Below are 17,140 nucleotides of genomic sequence, written 5' to 3'. Positions count from 1 at the left end.
GTTAGCGCAGACCCCACAGGTCAAGGGCAAAGTCTTTCCCAAGACCCTCCCCAGATGCATCCACGAGTCATGGGGACCATCTGTGCTTCTGACCAACCAGCGCTAAGTGTGGAAGGTCCCCATGACGCCCATAGCATCCATAATGGTGCTTTCAGGACTCACTGAAAGCGCTACACCTACAATTACAGTTTCATCATAGAGGATTCAGATCATGACAGCCAAATGGAAGAGGTGCTGGGGGCAAGGTCTGGGGCAGAGGGAGCAGAGCTGCCATGCCCTATCCCCTGTCCTCGTAGAGCCCGGGCACGGCACCCCCCTGCCCCGGCCCCTCACTGTGCTCACCGGCCGGGAAGCTGCACAGAGCCTCGGGGTCCGGGATTCGTGGGGTCTCATGTAACTGGTCACACGGCTGACCCCACTCTCCAAGCCCCTCTCCTCTCCCTGGAGGGGGCATGGGACGGAAAGGCCCAACCCTGTGATCACGTGCTTGATCTTCTGCCGTGGCGGCCCCTCCCCTGGAACTGTCTATGGGCCCAGCAGGTGTCACCTCGTTGGCACAAACTCAGGTGTGGTCTAAAGGGACTCAATGGTGAACAACCAAAGGCTCCAATCACTCAGGGACTTCCAAGAGCTTTTGAAACTCGGCATCGGGAACCAGAGACAAAGACCAGACGTGTTCTCGATTATATCACAAGGAGAAACAGGAAAGCTGGGCGGGTCTGGTCTTGTTTTCGAGGTGGTCAGCCGAGAAGGGTTGTGGTGGAAATAGGAGGGAAAAAAACCTCCGCTGGAGCCAGGAATGATTCCAAGGAAAGGCACAAGGAGGATAAATAAGCACCAGGGCTTTTAGGAAAACAAGGGGCTTACAGGGGATGTGGCACGAGCCTGGAGGTGAACTCCAGGAAGGAAGAAGCCAGAGGGTGTGTGTTCTGTAGCTCCCAAGTTTTTGCATCCACTTGGCTTCAAATAAGACAAACATGTTTTATTAGCTGTGGACAGACCCCGACTGATATGGACACTGAACAGCCTACAACAGGAAGGGAACCTTCCCTATTAGAGCCTCGTTTACTTTACTCTTAAAAATAACATCGCTGGGCTTCCCTGGTGGCGCAGTGGTTGAGGGTCTGCCTGCCAGTGCAGGGGACATGGGTTCGAGCCCTGGTCTGGGAAGATCCCACATGCCGCGGAGCAACTGGGCCCGTGAGCCACAACTACTGAGCCTGCGCATCTGGAGCCTGTGCTCCGCAACAAGAGAGGCCGCGACAGTGAGAGGCCCGCGCACCGCGATGAAGAATGGCCCCTGCTCGCCGCAACTAGAGAGCTCTTGTGCAGAAATGAAGACCCAACACAGCCAAAAATAATAAATAAATAAATAAATAAATAAATTTTTATAAATAAATAAATAAATAAAATAACATCGCTGACCCCTTCGGCCATCTGTGCTGGGAGGTTCAATCTAGGCTGCCATTGTTAGCAGCACAGAAACTTCCCTCCAGCCTTTCGGTGTAGGCATTCTGCGTTGCAACCTGTAATCCCATGGGCAGATTCCCTGCAACTTCTTAATTAGCTTAAAATTCCCAGAAGAAACAATTAATGGAGATCTGTGAATTATTTTGTGAACACAGAGGAGAACTACAAGCGAGGTGGCACTGACTCTTGCTAACGGTACAGAACAGCAGGGCTGAATGCGCACAGGACCCTGGATGGCAGCCAGGAGCCAAGGGCTCGGCGGCTACATCACAGCCCCGCTGGGGCTGTGTAGGCCTTTGCGCTGCGTGCAAAGTCCTAAACAAGAGTCCCAGCTCCCTGGATGGGCTGGCTCCCCCCTCGACTGCCAGCCCAAGGCAGGGCCTGAGGTCTGAGCTCTGCCCTGTCTGTACGATGCCAAGAACGCAGCTCTGAGCTGACTGAGAGTAACACTCTCCTGCAGCAGAAATCTGATATCCAACGCTCTTGGCCCTGAACAAGATGGAGGATGTAAAATTTGACAGCACGGCGCGCCTGGCTGTGGACTACGTGGAGGGGATTCTGCAGCCCACGCCCACCTGTGACACCTGGGATCAGATCTGGAACTTCCAAGCCAGGCCTGATGATCTGCTCATTTCCACCTACCCGAAAGCAGGTAGGCGGGAGGGATGGGGGGAGACGCAGAGGAGGCTTAGGAAGAGAAGCGGGAAGGGTGCATCAATAATGAGATAAACCAACCTGGATCTGAGTGGAAAGCTGTTTACTGGGCAGAGTGATACCGCCAAGACAAATCACAGGTAGTAACTGAAACCACACAAAAAATATTAAAATGACCTACACATCTTAAGAATTTAATTCTTTCTGTGATGTACCTGTTTTTTTACTTCCCTGAAAGAGAGTGAATCAAACAGCCCAAAACAAAGGGGCCAGACTTGCTGCCTCACTTGTTCCCAGCACAGGCCCTTATAGCAGAGCCAGACAGGGCACCCCTGCCTGATCTAGGGAAGAGGAGGGGCTTGGGCTCTGCAATGCTGAGCTTGTAAGTCTCCCAGCTCAGGGTCCCAGAAATACTCTCTTAATTTCCACCCTCCCTGGTGGTATGTTGTGAACCTAGTTTCTTATTTCAATAGTCAGTTTAACAAAGTCACTGAAGAAACAAGACAAACTTGAGCTCAGCCACTGCATCATAAAAATGCGGGGGCGAGCAGAGAAAAAGAGTTCTCTGCAGTTATTTGTGTACATCTACAGTTAAACCAAAAATACAGTATTCAACTCATACCCCGATTGCATAGACATTTGCTCTTTGCAAAGTCAAGCTCCATGTCAATAACTTCTGCTACATGCTCACACACACGTGCATGCACACACACACACTCACGCACACACGCTCCACCCCCTTTGCCTTCATCTGTAACAGTCTGACAAAAGGCTCTACAGGCAGACGGGGCCTTGGACTCACCCGTCCATCGGTTTCATATCGGCCCTGATTTTCTGATCTTACTCATCATAAGTCTGTCCAGAATTAAAATTTTCTAAATGTGAATTTCTGAAAGTACCCACTGGTGGGGATCACATCTCACTGCCTTAATTTCACCCACAACTCTTAATTTATTACCATAATTTCAGTACAATGCTTAATCGTTCATCTTTCCTCCACCTGCCAAATGTGAGCATTAAGATTCGGTTCATGTAGGGTTTTCATGGGTTAGGGGCGAGCAGGACTGTACAATCCAAACAACACACTCAAAAAGTGAAGCACTTGCCAGCTAAGGTGATATTTAGTCAATCACTCAAAACTCGTACACTAATAAAGGCTATATTGATCAGAGGGAAGAAGAAACAAGCTCAGATGATGGAATGGTTTACACCTAAATTTTTAGCAGAATAATAAATACTCTGTGACTGAGGCGAGACAAACACACTGTAGAACCGCTGACTGCTGGGGGACCATCTGACCCTGAACCTCCAGTCGCACTGGAGCCTGCCCCAGTGTTAGCCCGTGGCTGTCAATTCAGAATAAACACACAAAACGAGTACACTCGAACTTCCTTTGAGTCAATAGCTAAAGAAATATTGGTCCTGGATCCTGTAATGAAAGAGTTGGTGCCAGAAAATATTAGAAACCAACTCATCGAGGATACAAACTGCAGTTGCTCTCTTGTTTTCTAAGCTGTGCCCCCTGGTAGACCTAGAAGTGCTGAATTGGGAGCATGAGAAAGGGTCTCGTAACCAGAGTCGATCAGCCCAGACCCAGGACTCAGAGCTCAGTCTCCCAGCCTCCTCCCGCCACGGACTCAGTCAGGTGTCTGGTCAGTAGTCTTCAGCCAAGGCCGAAGGTCAGGTGGCAGCCCCACGCTGGTCAGGATGGGGCGGCCCGCAGGAGCTGAGCGGAGCTAGGAGACAGAGGCCCTTCTCGGGGGCAGCGGGGGCAGTGAGGGCGCAGCCTCTGGGTCGAGGTTCCAGGCGGCAAAATGCGGAGTGGCCTCTGCACATCTTCTATCAATCAGACCTCTACCTCCTTCCCTCAAATCCCAGAATGTAAATCAGATCTCAGGACATTTAGAATCTCAGCGGCAAAGGAGCCTAGGGGATGCACTTTTTAGCCTTTCAGGTAAAATAAAGGAAAGCGTGAAAATGGAGACTAAGCCCTAATCATTCATTCATTCGGCCAACATATAACAAGAGCCTCCTTCTGCGTAGCAACCACATGCTATGCACTTGGGAAACAGAGTCTGAAGACCACACCGTGATGACTCTCCACATCACAGGCTGGTGAGAAAGACGCTCGTTCTGCCTTTCTAAGGAACTATGCAGCTAACTCAATAGCATAACAATCCTAATTAATGGTTGTACAGAATAAAAAAAGAACTACATATTTATGAATCTAACGTCCACTCCAAATTGGAGTCTTTGTATAAAAATCCATATCATACCATATTATGATAACACAAGATATAAACAAAGAAGGATGGTTTCTGAATTCCATTATAAAGCTGGCTTTAAAGTGCACACAGCTGCTCTAACAAGTGTTTGGTCACATTCTAAGAACTGCAGTAGATAAAGCCTGTGTTTCCTCATCTTCCTGGGGAATAAGGAACAACCTGGACGCAGGAGATCGTGGACTTGATACAAAACGAGGGTGATATTGACAGAAGCCAGCGGGCGCCTACTCACAAGCGATTCCCTTTCATCGAGTGGAAAGTCCCGGGCATGGAATCTGGTGAGTACGGCACAGCTGCACTTGACCCCGGGCCTAGACACCCACCAGGGATTTTTACTATCCAGTAGCCCTCTCAGAATCCTAGGCATTCAAACAGCCATCGATGGACTCCGTGACTATCTTTCTCACCGTCTGGCCATCGTTCTAACTCCAGACATTTTCTAATCAAGTTACTGTTTATGCAAAAGTAAGTTAAGTTTTGATTCTCCAATTAGAAATTAACTTCACTCCACAAGGATGAGCCTAGGTAAGATAATTTTATGGTGGAAGGGTTTGAATTTTTTAGGTTCTTCTTTATTTGGTTTATTGTTATGGTTAAAAACTGCTCTAGCCCAAAAAACCCATTCGTGGGCTACAAGTATTCTCTCAGATGAGATCCACAGAGAGTTACAGGCGGCCTGGAACTGTTCCTAACGTAGTAATAACAAAGCAGCAAGATTCTGAAGCAAATAGAGAAAAATAATGGGCAGTCATTGAAAATCAATTTTACAGGCTTGGAACAAGCTAATGCAATGCCCTCACCACGGATCCTGAAGACGCACCTTCCCATGCACTTGCTGCCACCATCCTTCCTGGAGAAAAACTGTAAGGTAAAGAGCCAAAGGAATTCAGAGTTGATCCCTTAGAAGGACCTCAGACTGGTCCTCAGTCAATTTCCTCTTAAAACACTTCGCTTGTTAAAAAAAAAAAAAAAAAAAAGAGTCCACCTTGTCACACCATCAATATGCAAATTAATATGAATGCTTTCCACCTCCCACAAAAGCCAAATCACAGAAAGGCAGCATCGGAAAAATTCATCTGTATGGAATATACCCACCCTAACATAACTGTTGGTCTAATCCTGGTTTTGCTTCTTCCCTCCCTCCCTCTGCTCCCAGATAATCTACGTAGCAAGAAACCCCAAGGACAGCATGGTGTCTTATTACCACTTCCAAAGGATGAATAAAGGGCTTCCTGCTCCAGGAACCTGGGAAGAGTACTTTGAGAGTTTTCTGGCTGGAAACGGTGAGAGAACTCAGCTTTGTTCCCATCCTTTCTCAAAATCCTCAGATACTCTACAAAGAAGTCATCATTTCCTTAGAACAGCAGGGGCTCTGCCTTCTTCACGGGGAGGGAACCACCAGTGTGACCTTCTCCCTCTCTTGAGGACTCTCCTCCCGGGGGGTGCTTGTCAGCTGGGTTTCTGCGACTCACTGCCCTCTTTCTGATCCCGCCCTGCAGTGTGCTGGGGCTCCTGGTACGAGCACGTGAAGGGATGGTGGGACGCCAAGGACCAGCACCGCATCCTCTACCTCTTCTACGAGGACATGAAGAGGGTGAGGAGCAGGGCCGCCTAACGTGTTCCCCTCTGACCGTAAAACATTTCAGTCATAATGTGCAGACCCCATCAGGGACTCACGGATTGAAACAGGGCACGGAAGACACTTCATTTCACCGGCTGCTGCTGTCCACACATCAAAGCACACCTGGGACGTCATGAGTTTCTGTATCACAGTCTCACCTGAGCTTCCTGGAGCTCTGGGCTCTGGGACACCTTTTCCTTATAGGCAGAGGATGGCAAAACGAGGGATGCCTTTTTTTCTCCTTGTATGTAGATTTTTAAATTCCGTTTAGAAGGGGAAAAATATCTAGCATATTTTGGGTTTTTTTATTAGTACTTGAGGAACGTCATAGTTTCAAGAAACAGTTTAAGAGATTATGGTGCAGTGGGAAACACTAATGGGTTAGGGTCAAAATTCCTGAATCCCAGTTCTGGCTTTACTGCCTGCTGGCAATTATTCTTTGTGAAGATGCTTAGCATCTAGGAATTTAGTTTCCTTACATGCAGAAAGGAGATAGTAATATGCACTCCAAGAGCTGTTATAACGACTAAATGAGGTGGTGTCATGAGAGTATATTGTAAATGGTCATCTACCCAGTCCTTTCCGTGACTCCACTGAATACAGGGATCTATACAGAATTACAGCCTCTGTTCTCGAATTTATAACTGAAAGCCTGGTTCACAAAAGGTACGTCACAGACAGCTGCATGGCCTCTCAGAGCCCATGCCAGGCCTGCTAGGTCAGACGTGCGGTTTTAAAAGATTCCTCGGGGATTCCTGTGCACATTAGTTTAGCTGCATTTCTCTTAGGTTCCACCACTACTGGGCTTTATCCAGTTGTGTCTACAAAATATCTGAAGAGTGAAAAACACAGCATCATTTTTCTGTTTTTCATTGAGATACAACTGACATGTAACATTATATTCGTTTCAGGTGTACAGGATAATGATTTGATATTTGTATGTACTGAGAAATTATCTCCATAATCAGTCAACATCTGTCACCACACATAGTGACAAAAATTTTCTTTCTTGTGGTGAGAACTTTTAAGATCTATTCTCGGTACAGTGTTATTTTACTGTACGGTACAATGTTATCAATTATACAATACAGTGTGATTATAGTCACCATGATGTACACTACATCCTAGGACTTATTTATCTTACAACTGGAATTCTGAACATTTTGACCCCCTTCACCCATTTCACCTCCCACCTCTGGCAACCACTGATCTGTTCTGTATGGTTTTTCTAAACAGGTAAGTTTCTAGGATTCCATTTCTAGGATGCTCAGAACCTGATTCAAGGGCTAGCAGGACAACCCATACACGCATCTGTATAAAATTCTCTCCCTTGTGTTTACTTGGTACAAAAGTGTGGAGACACCACAGAGAGCACCGAAAAACTAAACAACAGGAGAGCATACAAAAGGAGACTCTGGTCACATACACATGTATGTACTGCTGCAGTTCAGGAGCTGTCTCATCACAGGATTCCAGATATAGACACTCAACTAAGGAATATTATGGCAGGGGTTATAAGAAAGAGTTTGCTCTTTTATGACTGGATGTGACAAACAGGGGCCATGATATCAGATGCTACTAAGCTAAGATCAGGGAAAGTCCATGTAGGTGACGCTTGCCCACATATCGTCAGAGCAATGTCAAAGGAGGATGTGTCCCTGGGAACGGTGGATAGATCCCTGGGGTAGATCCTAATGCATTACGAATGCCAGGAAGAGACTTTACCGAAATGGGCAGTCTAACCTCAGGGTCCCCAGCGCCCTCTTACATGTTTCTGCTATCATGCTCTGGACCGCCACCTGCCTGTGGTCACTCAGAGCGCGCCGTTCTCAGCACTCTTGCTGATTCCTAGTCTGTGTGAGGCCAACTAAATTAAGCACTTTTGACATCCAAGCTTCAAAGCAGGAGCCCATTTTAAAGCAGGAGACACAGTGACGGGCATAAACGCTCCCACCGGCAACGCACCACTCCTCCCGGACACAGGGGCCTTCCCACACCGCAGCACCCCTGGGCCGCGTCCCTCTGAGGAGGAAACAGTGGCGACAATGGGGCTGAAACCTTCTCAGAGACACCGAAGCACCCGGACCAGTTGGGCACTGCAGCTACTGCCACGGGGCCTCTTGGGTGCAAAGAAGTCCCTCCCACCCTCGTGCCCCCCTCACCGGCACCACTGGGAAGGTCTGGGGCCACTTCTGTCCACATGAGAAGCAGGAGACGGGCCGCTGTGGCCGGGTCCCCGACGCTGCCACAACACCTGCTCTCAGCATCAGTCCAGTGGCTGTCCGCACGGGGCGTTTAGCTGGACGGGCTAGAGCAGGACATTTGGGCCTGACTCCGGACACATCCCTCCATGGCACGTGCCCCGTGCGCTGCACGTCACTGTGTGGTGAGTGTCTCACCGACACGCTCAGTTGACGCTTCCATGTTAGAACAAGAAGAGCGTAATGACTCCAATTGATACAGGCACCACATCAAAATGAGTCATTTCTGAAAAGCTGAGCATTTGTGAGACACGATTTTTTAAAATTTTAATTCATGACATGTTACGGATTACTAGCATTCATTCCAACAGTCTTTTAAAACTATTATTTATTGATATAAATTATCTTATATCAAGTCTTTTCTTTTGACTCTGATCATAGAACCCAAAGCATGAAATTCAGAAGCTGGCAGAATTTACTGGAAAGAGCCTAGACGATAAAGTTCTGGATAAAATTGTCCATTACAGTTCATTTGACGTCATGAAGCAGAACCCAATGGCAAACTACACGTCGATTCCAGCTGAATTCATGAACCACTCTATTTCTCCATTCATGAGAAAAGGTTTTTATGTTTCCTTTTCACCATAATCTTAAAGGAACTGTCCAGTATTTCAGAGTCTTTGGGGAGTTTCTTTTCTATAGATAAGAAAAATAAGATCAAAAATAATTGGTTCTGGGAAAAGAATTATTTAAGAAACCACAGGTGAAATGAAATCAATGTTCAGCCACAACTGGAGAGTGAGGTTTGGTGTCTAAGTCCAACCCTTTATCTTCACCTTCCTTCTGGAGTTCTGGCTGATAAGGTGAAAATATACAGAATTAAGTCAGATGGAGCAAAGAATCCACTTTACAGAGGGCTCTAAGCTATCAGCGAGGTCCATTCACTCCAAAATACTCACTGACTGGAGTGGCTACTATGTGCCAGGCACCGTTCTGGGCAACGTTCAGAGCAGTGAACAAAACACACGAAAATTCAGGATAATAGTTGCTAGTAAGTACTGTGGAGAAAAAGCAGTCTGGGAAAGGTAACAGGGGTTGCACTTGGAGAACTGGAGGGGAATCTTCTTTTTTCTTCCCTCCTTTTTCAAAACCGCATGTTGAGTCCTTCCAGAAGCGGGCCCTGCCTGGTCTGCCTGCAGGATGCCAGCCACAGGCACAAGCACCGAGCGTGCTGTGACGGGCAGGAGGGAAAGACAAGAGAGCTCCTCAGACCTGCTGTTCACGTGGCCGTGTCACCTCCCGACCCACAAGCCAGACAGGCGATTCCGCCCCCTTCCAGGAGGAGACGCTGCCAGGCCAGCCAGAGAAATGTTTGCCCAACTCTGTCCCTCCCTGACGGGGAGTAGAAATTCTCACACAGAAGCGGGAGAACAGAGAAATGCAAATCCCCCCACGGTACTGACACCCACCACCCCACGTCTGTTTCAGGGGCCGTGGGAGATTGGAAGAATCACTTCACTGTGGCCCAGAACGAGAGATTTGATGAAGATTACGAGAAGAAGATGGCAGACACCACTCTAACTTCCCACTTCCGATTCTCGTAAGGAAGAAAAAGAACCAGAGTCATCGGTGTGAAAGCTGATTACCCCGACCACGTGATACTGGATTCAGGTGGTCAGACTAGTGCTCCTTGTGTTTGCTTTTGTTCACCCTAAAACAAGTGACAGGGCTATCAGAGGTCTGGGCAAGGTGGAGGGTGGGCAGGGTGGCAGCGTGAAAACCATGGCCTCATTGCTAATCAGCATCACATGTCAGTTTTCCACAGATCGTGCGCTTGTTAACGTATTAAAAATGCTTCGGTCATCACACAAAAACACGCTAAAATTTACAGATTAAGTTCAAGCCAATTTTTAAATGCAGCACTAAAATGTGTAAACAGTTATTTCTAGCAATTTCTTCATAGCCAAGTAACCATCAGGTGACTCTGTTTCTAATTCACTCCAGTGCATCCACCCCAGCCTCTCGCCGCAGCCTCTACATTTAACGGGACTCGCCCCCCTCAGCCCAGCCGCGCTGCAAACCGTCCCGGTCTCCCATCTTAACCTCCCTCCCTCCAGCGCCTCTGCAATCCTGTTCTAATCCATCAGCAACACCTGTCGGTTTTACTTCCAGGAAGTCTCATCTCTACAGCCATCCCCCTGGTTCAGAAGCCTCTCCCTCTTGTCTATAAGCTACCTAACTCTTCTCTGTTCATCATACATCTGCCAAGCTTGTTTTCCCACAACAAGACTCATTACATTTCTCTTTAGCTCAGAATCCTTCAATGATTCTGAATGTTCACTGCCTAGAAGATAAATCCCAAGCTTTTTAGCCATCAATTCAAAGGCAGCTACAACCATATGACACGGTTGACTGACCTTGCAAACCACCTTCCAGCTGGATTTCATTCTGCCAACCACCCTCCTTGCCTCAGCGACGAGTCCCCGTGCTGGGCCCGAGCACATCTCACAGGTTCCCAGACGATGAGTTTCACTTTCACCCCACCTCCTCCTGACATTTCCTTTCCTTCCTTCCTACCCATCCAAAACACAGACAACAAGTCCAATAACCAGCACAGGTCTCCCATCTTCCTACAGATACTGCAACCTGAAGGGACCAGCTGCTCTTCTGAAGTCCTTTACACTTAGCATAATTCTTCTGTGATTAAGATTAAAGTATATCATGCTCTCTCTTGGATGTCTATATTGTCTCTTTTGTGCATATTTAAACTTTCATTTATTTTTTCTCCAAGATAGAGACATTGCTAGATACTTCATTGCACACCAAATGGCAAACAGTATGCTCAAAAATAAGTAACTTAAATACTATATCAGTTAAGGAAATCTAAAAAGCTAACTTTTTATATTCTAAGTAGTCCCTGGAACAGCTATCATCTTTAGCTGTGCTGTGTTAGCTACTAGCTGCGTGTGGCTATTTAAATTATTTAAAATGTGGAAAGATCCATGCACCCCAATGTTCACAGCAGCACATTTACAATAGCCAAGACATGGAAACAACCTAAATGTCCATTGATAGATGAATGGATAAATGAGATGTGGTACATATATACAATGGAATATTACTCAGACATAAAAAATGCAACCTTGTCATTTGTGACAACATGGATGGACCTAGAGGATTTTACACTAAGTGAAATAATCAAAGACAAATACCATATCATTACACTTACATGTGGAATCTAAAAAACAAAACAAACAAAACAAAACAGAAACTGACTCACAGGTACAGAATGTAATGTACAGCATAGGGAATATAGTCAATAGCACTGCAATAATTTTATATGGTAACAGATGGTTACTAGACTTATTGTGGTGATCAATCCTTAATGAATATAAATGTCAAATCACTATGTTGAACACTTGAATATTAATATAATATTGTATGTCAACTATACTTCAATTTAAAAAAGTAAAAAGAGGGCTTCCCTGGTGGTACAGTGGTTAAGAATCCGCCTGCCAATGCAGGTGACACGGGTTCGAGCCCTGGTCCAGGAAGATCCCACATGCCGCGGAGCAACTAACCCTGTGCGCCACAACTACTGAGCCTGCGCTCTAGAGCCTGCGAGCCACAACTACTGAGCCCGTGTGCCAGAACTACTGAAGCCCGCATGCCTACAGCCCATGCTCCGCAGCAAGAGAAGCCACCGCAGTGAGAAGCCCCCGTTCACCACAACTAAAGAAAGCCCGTGCGCAGCAACAAAGACCCAACACAGCCAAAAATAAATAATTAATAAATAAATAAATTTATTTTTTTTTAAATAATAAAACTTAAAAAAAAGAAAAAGAAAAACATCTGGGTATTTTCAAGCCTACAGCCGTGGGTTTACATAAATAATTTGTCTATATTGCTTTTAAAATAAATAATTACATTGTTAAATGTTTAGACTATTACACTGAAATATTGTCTAAATGAAAATAATAAACTGTTATTCACAATTTTTTTTTCAATTAAAAATAAGTTTAAAAGTCAAATATGTAGAGGCAGAGAGCAGAGTTGTGGCAACCAGGGGCTGGAGGAGGGGGAAACTTGGAGATACTGGTCAAAGGGTACAAAGTTGCAGTCATGTAGGATAAGTCTAGAGATTTGGTGCACAGCATGACAACTATAGTTAATATGACTGAATACTGGAGATTGCTAAGAGAGTAGATTTCAGATACTCTCATCACACACACAAAAATTGTAAGTGTATGTGGAGATGTGTTAATTACCTGACTGTAGTAATCACTCTGCTATGTTTATGCATATCAAATCATGTACACCTTAAATATATACAATTACTGTTAGAAAATAAAATAAATTTTTTTTAATTAAAATGAAAATAAAACAGACCCTGTTATATAATATTGCTTTATTTTCTACATAACTCGTGTATCTATTAAATTAATGCTTTCCCTGCTTATGGTGTGTCTCTACCACTAATTCAGCGGGGAGACTTTTTCCGTCTTAATTACAGCTGTACTTCCCCCACCCAGTGCCCAGCAGAACGCTTGGTGCACAGAAGATGCTCTGCTAATGTGTGTGGACCGAATGAACCACTACACAGCAGTAGCCCCCATGCTTTCCTGTTCTAGCCCAACCCAATTAACCACCAGCGGCAGGATGTCCTCCTCGGTCTCTGAGCCGACGGGAAGTGCCAGGCTGACCTCCTTGCCCCCTCTATTGGCCAGTGGAGTTCGGAAACAACCTAGCGCACCACTGCTTTGAACCTGCAGTCTTAGCCCAGAAGAGCCACCCTGCCTAAAACGACCACGGTGCCTGGAACCTTCTCTTGTGCTTGAGTTACCCATGCTTAGTTTCTTTGCCAGTTATCTGGAAATAGGCAGAAAGGGACCAAACTTTACCTAACAGACCCTTGCCTGGATCATGTGCCTCCTCTGTGTCTGGGTCTTCAGATGATGCTAAAAAACACCACATTCAAAAGTAGCAGGAGCGCTTCGTGAGGCCACTGTCCTTCTGACACGTTAGAGGTGAATCCATCTAAACACAGCAGGCCCCTTATTTTGAACCCTACTCAAATTCAGTCCTATAATAATAGATAATCTGAAATGATCAGACCCAAAACTCAACATGCAGTTGTTAAAGAAATGAGACTATAGGTGTGATTTCTTATAAATTCCTTCAGCTTGACAAAGGTCTCTGTGTCTGGTTTTATTTCATGCGAATAGAAACAAGAAGTCCTTAAGGGCTGTAAACAAGGTGCACTGAGATATCTGCAGAATTCAATGGATTAAAGATAATTATCTAACGGATAGGACTATACTTCTTCTGAGATTTTAACATGATTTTTTCAGTTTTCATAAAGGGATGTAAGGCTTACCAAGAGTAAAATTTGGTTTTGTTTGTTTTGGACGCACCGTGTGCACACGATCTTAGTTCCCCGACCAGGGATTGAACCCATGCCCCCTACATTGGGAGCACAGAGCCTTAACCACTGGACCACCAGGGAAGTCCCACTACGAGTAAAATTTGGATACCAAGCAAAGGTCATTTGTTTGCGAAAAGTAATTGCATCTGGAGATCCAGCACACAACCAAATCTTTGGGAGAAGGGGTTTGCCCGCTGTTGCCTTGTTGAGTTTACTAAAAGGTGTACCAAATTAAATCAACAGATAGTGGGAGAAGTGGGACGAAGGGAACACGACAAGAATAAGGGTAGTGGACTGAGGCAAATCCTTTTAATTTCACCAGACCTACATTTAATTTTCATAATAGAGACACAGTGGTACTGTGAAAACAGAGAGTTGTTGTTTTTTAACTGCAGATGCAGAGGGTTGATAGAGGGCATCCACACAAAACCTACTTTCACCATGATACCTAACGGTCAAAGACTGAACACCGCTGCTCTTAGATCAGATCATGGCAAGAATGTTCACTCACACCCCTTCCAACATAGCACTGGGGGCCTCAGCCTATGCGGCGGGGAAAGAAATAATACATACAACGCATACTTTTGGAAAGGAAGAAATAAAACTGTCCCCCTTCTTAGATGACATGATTGTCTGTGTGAAAAATCCAGAGGAAAAACGTACAAAAAGCCTCATAAAACAAAAAAGTGAGTTCACAAGATACAAGGTGTTGAGAGGCAGTTCTGCTTGGATTTCTCACATTTCTGAGCATCTTTCAGGCAGCGGCAATTACGGTCTTTGATCTGGACTATCTTTTCAAAGACACTGGGGAGCTGAAACAAATGGTGTCAGTAACGAGGATGTAGAGCTTTCCATGGATCGAAAAATCAGAAGTTCACTTGGTTAAGCCCTGAGCAGCCACCTCCCTGCTTAAATAAAGTGTAATTAATATAAAGCCTTGTTTACTGACATGGAGCTGCCCTGGCCCTCTGCTTCCTGGACCCCTCCCTCCACATCTGTCCCCTCTACCCAGATCCTTGAAAAAGAAAGATGATCAGGGTATGGGCAACGGTCTCACTCCCTCCGAGATGGATATGAGTCCGTACGCATCCACGTGAACATGCTCAGGAACACCAAGAGCGAGGGGCTCAAGTTTCTACGACTCTGTTAGGTAAAGACACCCAAGTCACCATCCTCCCCAGGCCCTGGTAAGGCAGGAGCGTCCACATTCTCCTGGCGGGGTCTGGACAGGGTTCACCAGGAGAAAGGAAGCCAAAGGGACCCTATGGGAGGGGCGCCTTCGGTTGATTCAATGTCCTACTGTCCCTACGTCTGAATGTTATGTGGGAACTGACACGTCATACGTCTGTGCTTCTCCATCCCCTGAGTGCCAGAGGGGATCGTCCCCGTAAGAAAGAGCCTCCTGTAAAAAGGGGGAGTGGGAGAAACCCCTTTGCCATTTGCTACCAGTGTGTGTGCGTGTGTGCGTGTGCGTGTGTGCGTGTGTGTGTGTGTGTGCAGGGGCAGGGGATTTTGTGGCGATGCGTCTTACATCCAGACCACCCCGACAGAGATGACGGCTCTCAGCTGGCAGGTTAGAAGCCCCCATTTCAATGGCCCTGAAGGGGGACTCACCACGCCCTCCTAACAGGCAGCCTCCCCGGTGAAAGTCAGGGGCCTGACAACAAGTAAAGCTTCTGGAACTATGGCTCCAGACTGCCTTCTCTCTGCCCTACCCTCACCATCACCACCATTGAGGCCAAAAGCCTTACTAGGGGTACTGGGGACGTTCTTCTTGGTCCTTTACGTTGGCTAGCCCATAAACTGGTACCACCTGAGTGTCGTGCAGAACGACAGGCTTCCCCTGAAGGTGTCCGGCAAGCTGTGGCACGCTGGCCACTCTGGTGGCTCTGCACGCCCAGTAAGCAGTTTGAGCCAGGAGTCGCTGTGACTGATGCCCGCTGACAGAGCCTCTGGGGAAGGGAGGAGCCCCACCTGCAAGTGCCCCTGGGGGTTTGCCCTCGGTGCCTCCCGGGATGGTTGCCGGCCGCGTCCCCCCTGAAGAGCAGCCATCAGCGTCTCGGGAGTCCCTGACTGACCCAGGTAGGCCTCGTGAACCTCCAGCCTGATACTCCCATTTTGGGGTGGCTCGACTCACAAAACCTTGCCTGTCAAGTGCAAATGGTGGATTCAAGAGCGGCGGCCTGGCCACGCAGGCATCTGGGCCCTACCTGCGAAAGCAGCAGCTACCTCTCCAGGGAAAGCTTTGCCCCCCGCTGAGCCAGGTGAGTCATTGCACTGGCTCACTGGAGCCCTCAATTCACAGACGCCCCTAAACGCTGAGCCTGCTTTGACTAAGCGAAAGCTCACTGATTTGCACTGGACTGCGGTGCCGGCCCTGCAACACCAAAGGCGGACACGGCCCCTCCACCCAGAGGCCGGAACCCAGGCCCCTCTCAGGGCTCTGGCCAGTGCCTGCCTCGGTGAACCTTGCTCTGTGCTTACTGACCCCTGGGCTTTGCCACTGGCCTAGCTACCGGGGCTGCCATTATGAAAACTAGAGTAGCATTGAAGACGCCCCCCTTGGGGCTGTGAACCGTGGAAACAAATGATGACTGCTGACTGCACTTTCCGGGGCCGTCATGTGGATGTCCTCAGAAAGGGCCCTTCTCTGATGGGACACACGGGAACTAAACTGCTAGGTGGGCACGCGCTGCCCTGGTTGCTACCATCCTGCTGCCCGGATCCACCATCACATCAGACGTGACAACGCAGCCGCCGTCACAGGAAAGGCACAAAGTGAAGGGCTCCGCCTCTGCAGAGGCTGCCACTGGGTTCCGGACTGGTGACTCCTGCCCAGAGCTGCTCTGGCCTCTCCTGGCAGACTGACCTCCGACCCCTCCCAGGCGTTCTATTGGTGGAGCCTCATCACCGACGACACTTTTTCAGGTTTTGGTGCTGCTGTTTCAGTCCAGTCAGCCAGCTGCAGTCACACCGTTGCAGCCCCTGAAACTAGAATTTGTCGTGTGTTTGGTTTTGCGGAGTTTGCAACCTGAACGTAGCATGCCTTTTACCAAAAAAGCAGCTCGACGATGGCTGGCCGGGGGGTATTCCATGGCGCTCCCATGCTCCCTGCCTTCCGCAGGCATTGGATTTTGTTAAGCACTGAAATGGCCTCTGTAAAAATCAACTCAAAAAGGGTTTGACTGCTTCCCTCACATCCTGGTCTGCACACCTTACCAACGCAGGTGGTCACTAAATGTGGCTATCCCCAGAAAGATGCCCTCTGCCACTTGCTGGGTAATGATCAGGAAGAACAGTTGGCAGTTCCTTAAAAAGTTAAACATGTACTTACCATAGAACCCAGCAATTTCCCCTCCTAGGTCTCTACCCTAGAGAAATAAAAACTTATGTCCACACAAAGCTCTGTACGTGAATGTTTACAGTGGCTCTATTCATAATTACCCCAACACTCGAAATGAACCCAAATGTCCTGCAGTTGGTG

The 17,140-nt window shown here is 47.3% G+C and overlaps 1 protein-coding gene and 1 long non-coding RNA gene across 8 annotated transcripts in view; one reads left to right on the top strand and one right to left on the bottom strand.

Moving 5' to 3' along the window:
- The window catches only part of LOC309612075, a 69,665-nt gene that overhangs the window by 50,613 nt on the left and 1,912 nt on the right, over window positions 1-17,140 (bottom strand). The window lies entirely within an intron of this gene.
- LOC309612071 (sulfotransferase 1C4) lies at window positions 658-12,232 on the top strand. Its single transcript, XM_082357356.1, has 7 exons — window positions 658-2,122; window positions 4,562-4,687; window positions 5,180-5,277; window positions 5,566-5,692; window positions 5,909-6,003; window positions 8,673-8,853; window positions 9,720-12,232. The coding sequence occupies exons 1-7, from the start codon at window positions 1,969-1,971 to the stop codon at window positions 9,833-9,835; spliced, it is 897 nt and encodes a 298-aa protein (XP_082213482.1). The 5' UTR covers window positions 658-1,968; the 3' UTR covers window positions 9,836-12,232.

This window comes from Balaenoptera borealis, assembly GCF_965194805.1.
Source record: "Balaenoptera borealis genome assembly, chromosome: 15".
Taxonomy (NCBI): Eukaryota; Metazoa; Chordata; class Mammalia; order Artiodactyla; family Balaenopteridae; genus Balaenoptera; species Balaenoptera borealis.
The sequence above is the reverse complement of the archived record's forward strand: the minus strand, read 5'-3'. Positions and strand labels throughout refer to the sequence as shown.

Coding starts and splice junctions, on each gene's coding strand:
- LOC309612071 (XM_082357356.1), top strand. CDS start 1,969: ATGGAGGATGTAAAATTTGACAGCACGGCGCGCCTGGCTGTGGACTAC. Junction 6,004..8,672: donor TCTACGAGGACATGAAGAGG/GTGAGGAGCAGG, acceptor CTCTGATCATAG/AACCCAAAGCATGAAATTCA. Junction 8,854..9,719: donor TTCTCCATTCATGAGAAAAG/GTTTTTATGTTT, acceptor CGTCTGTTTCAG/GGGCCGTGGGAGATTGGAAG.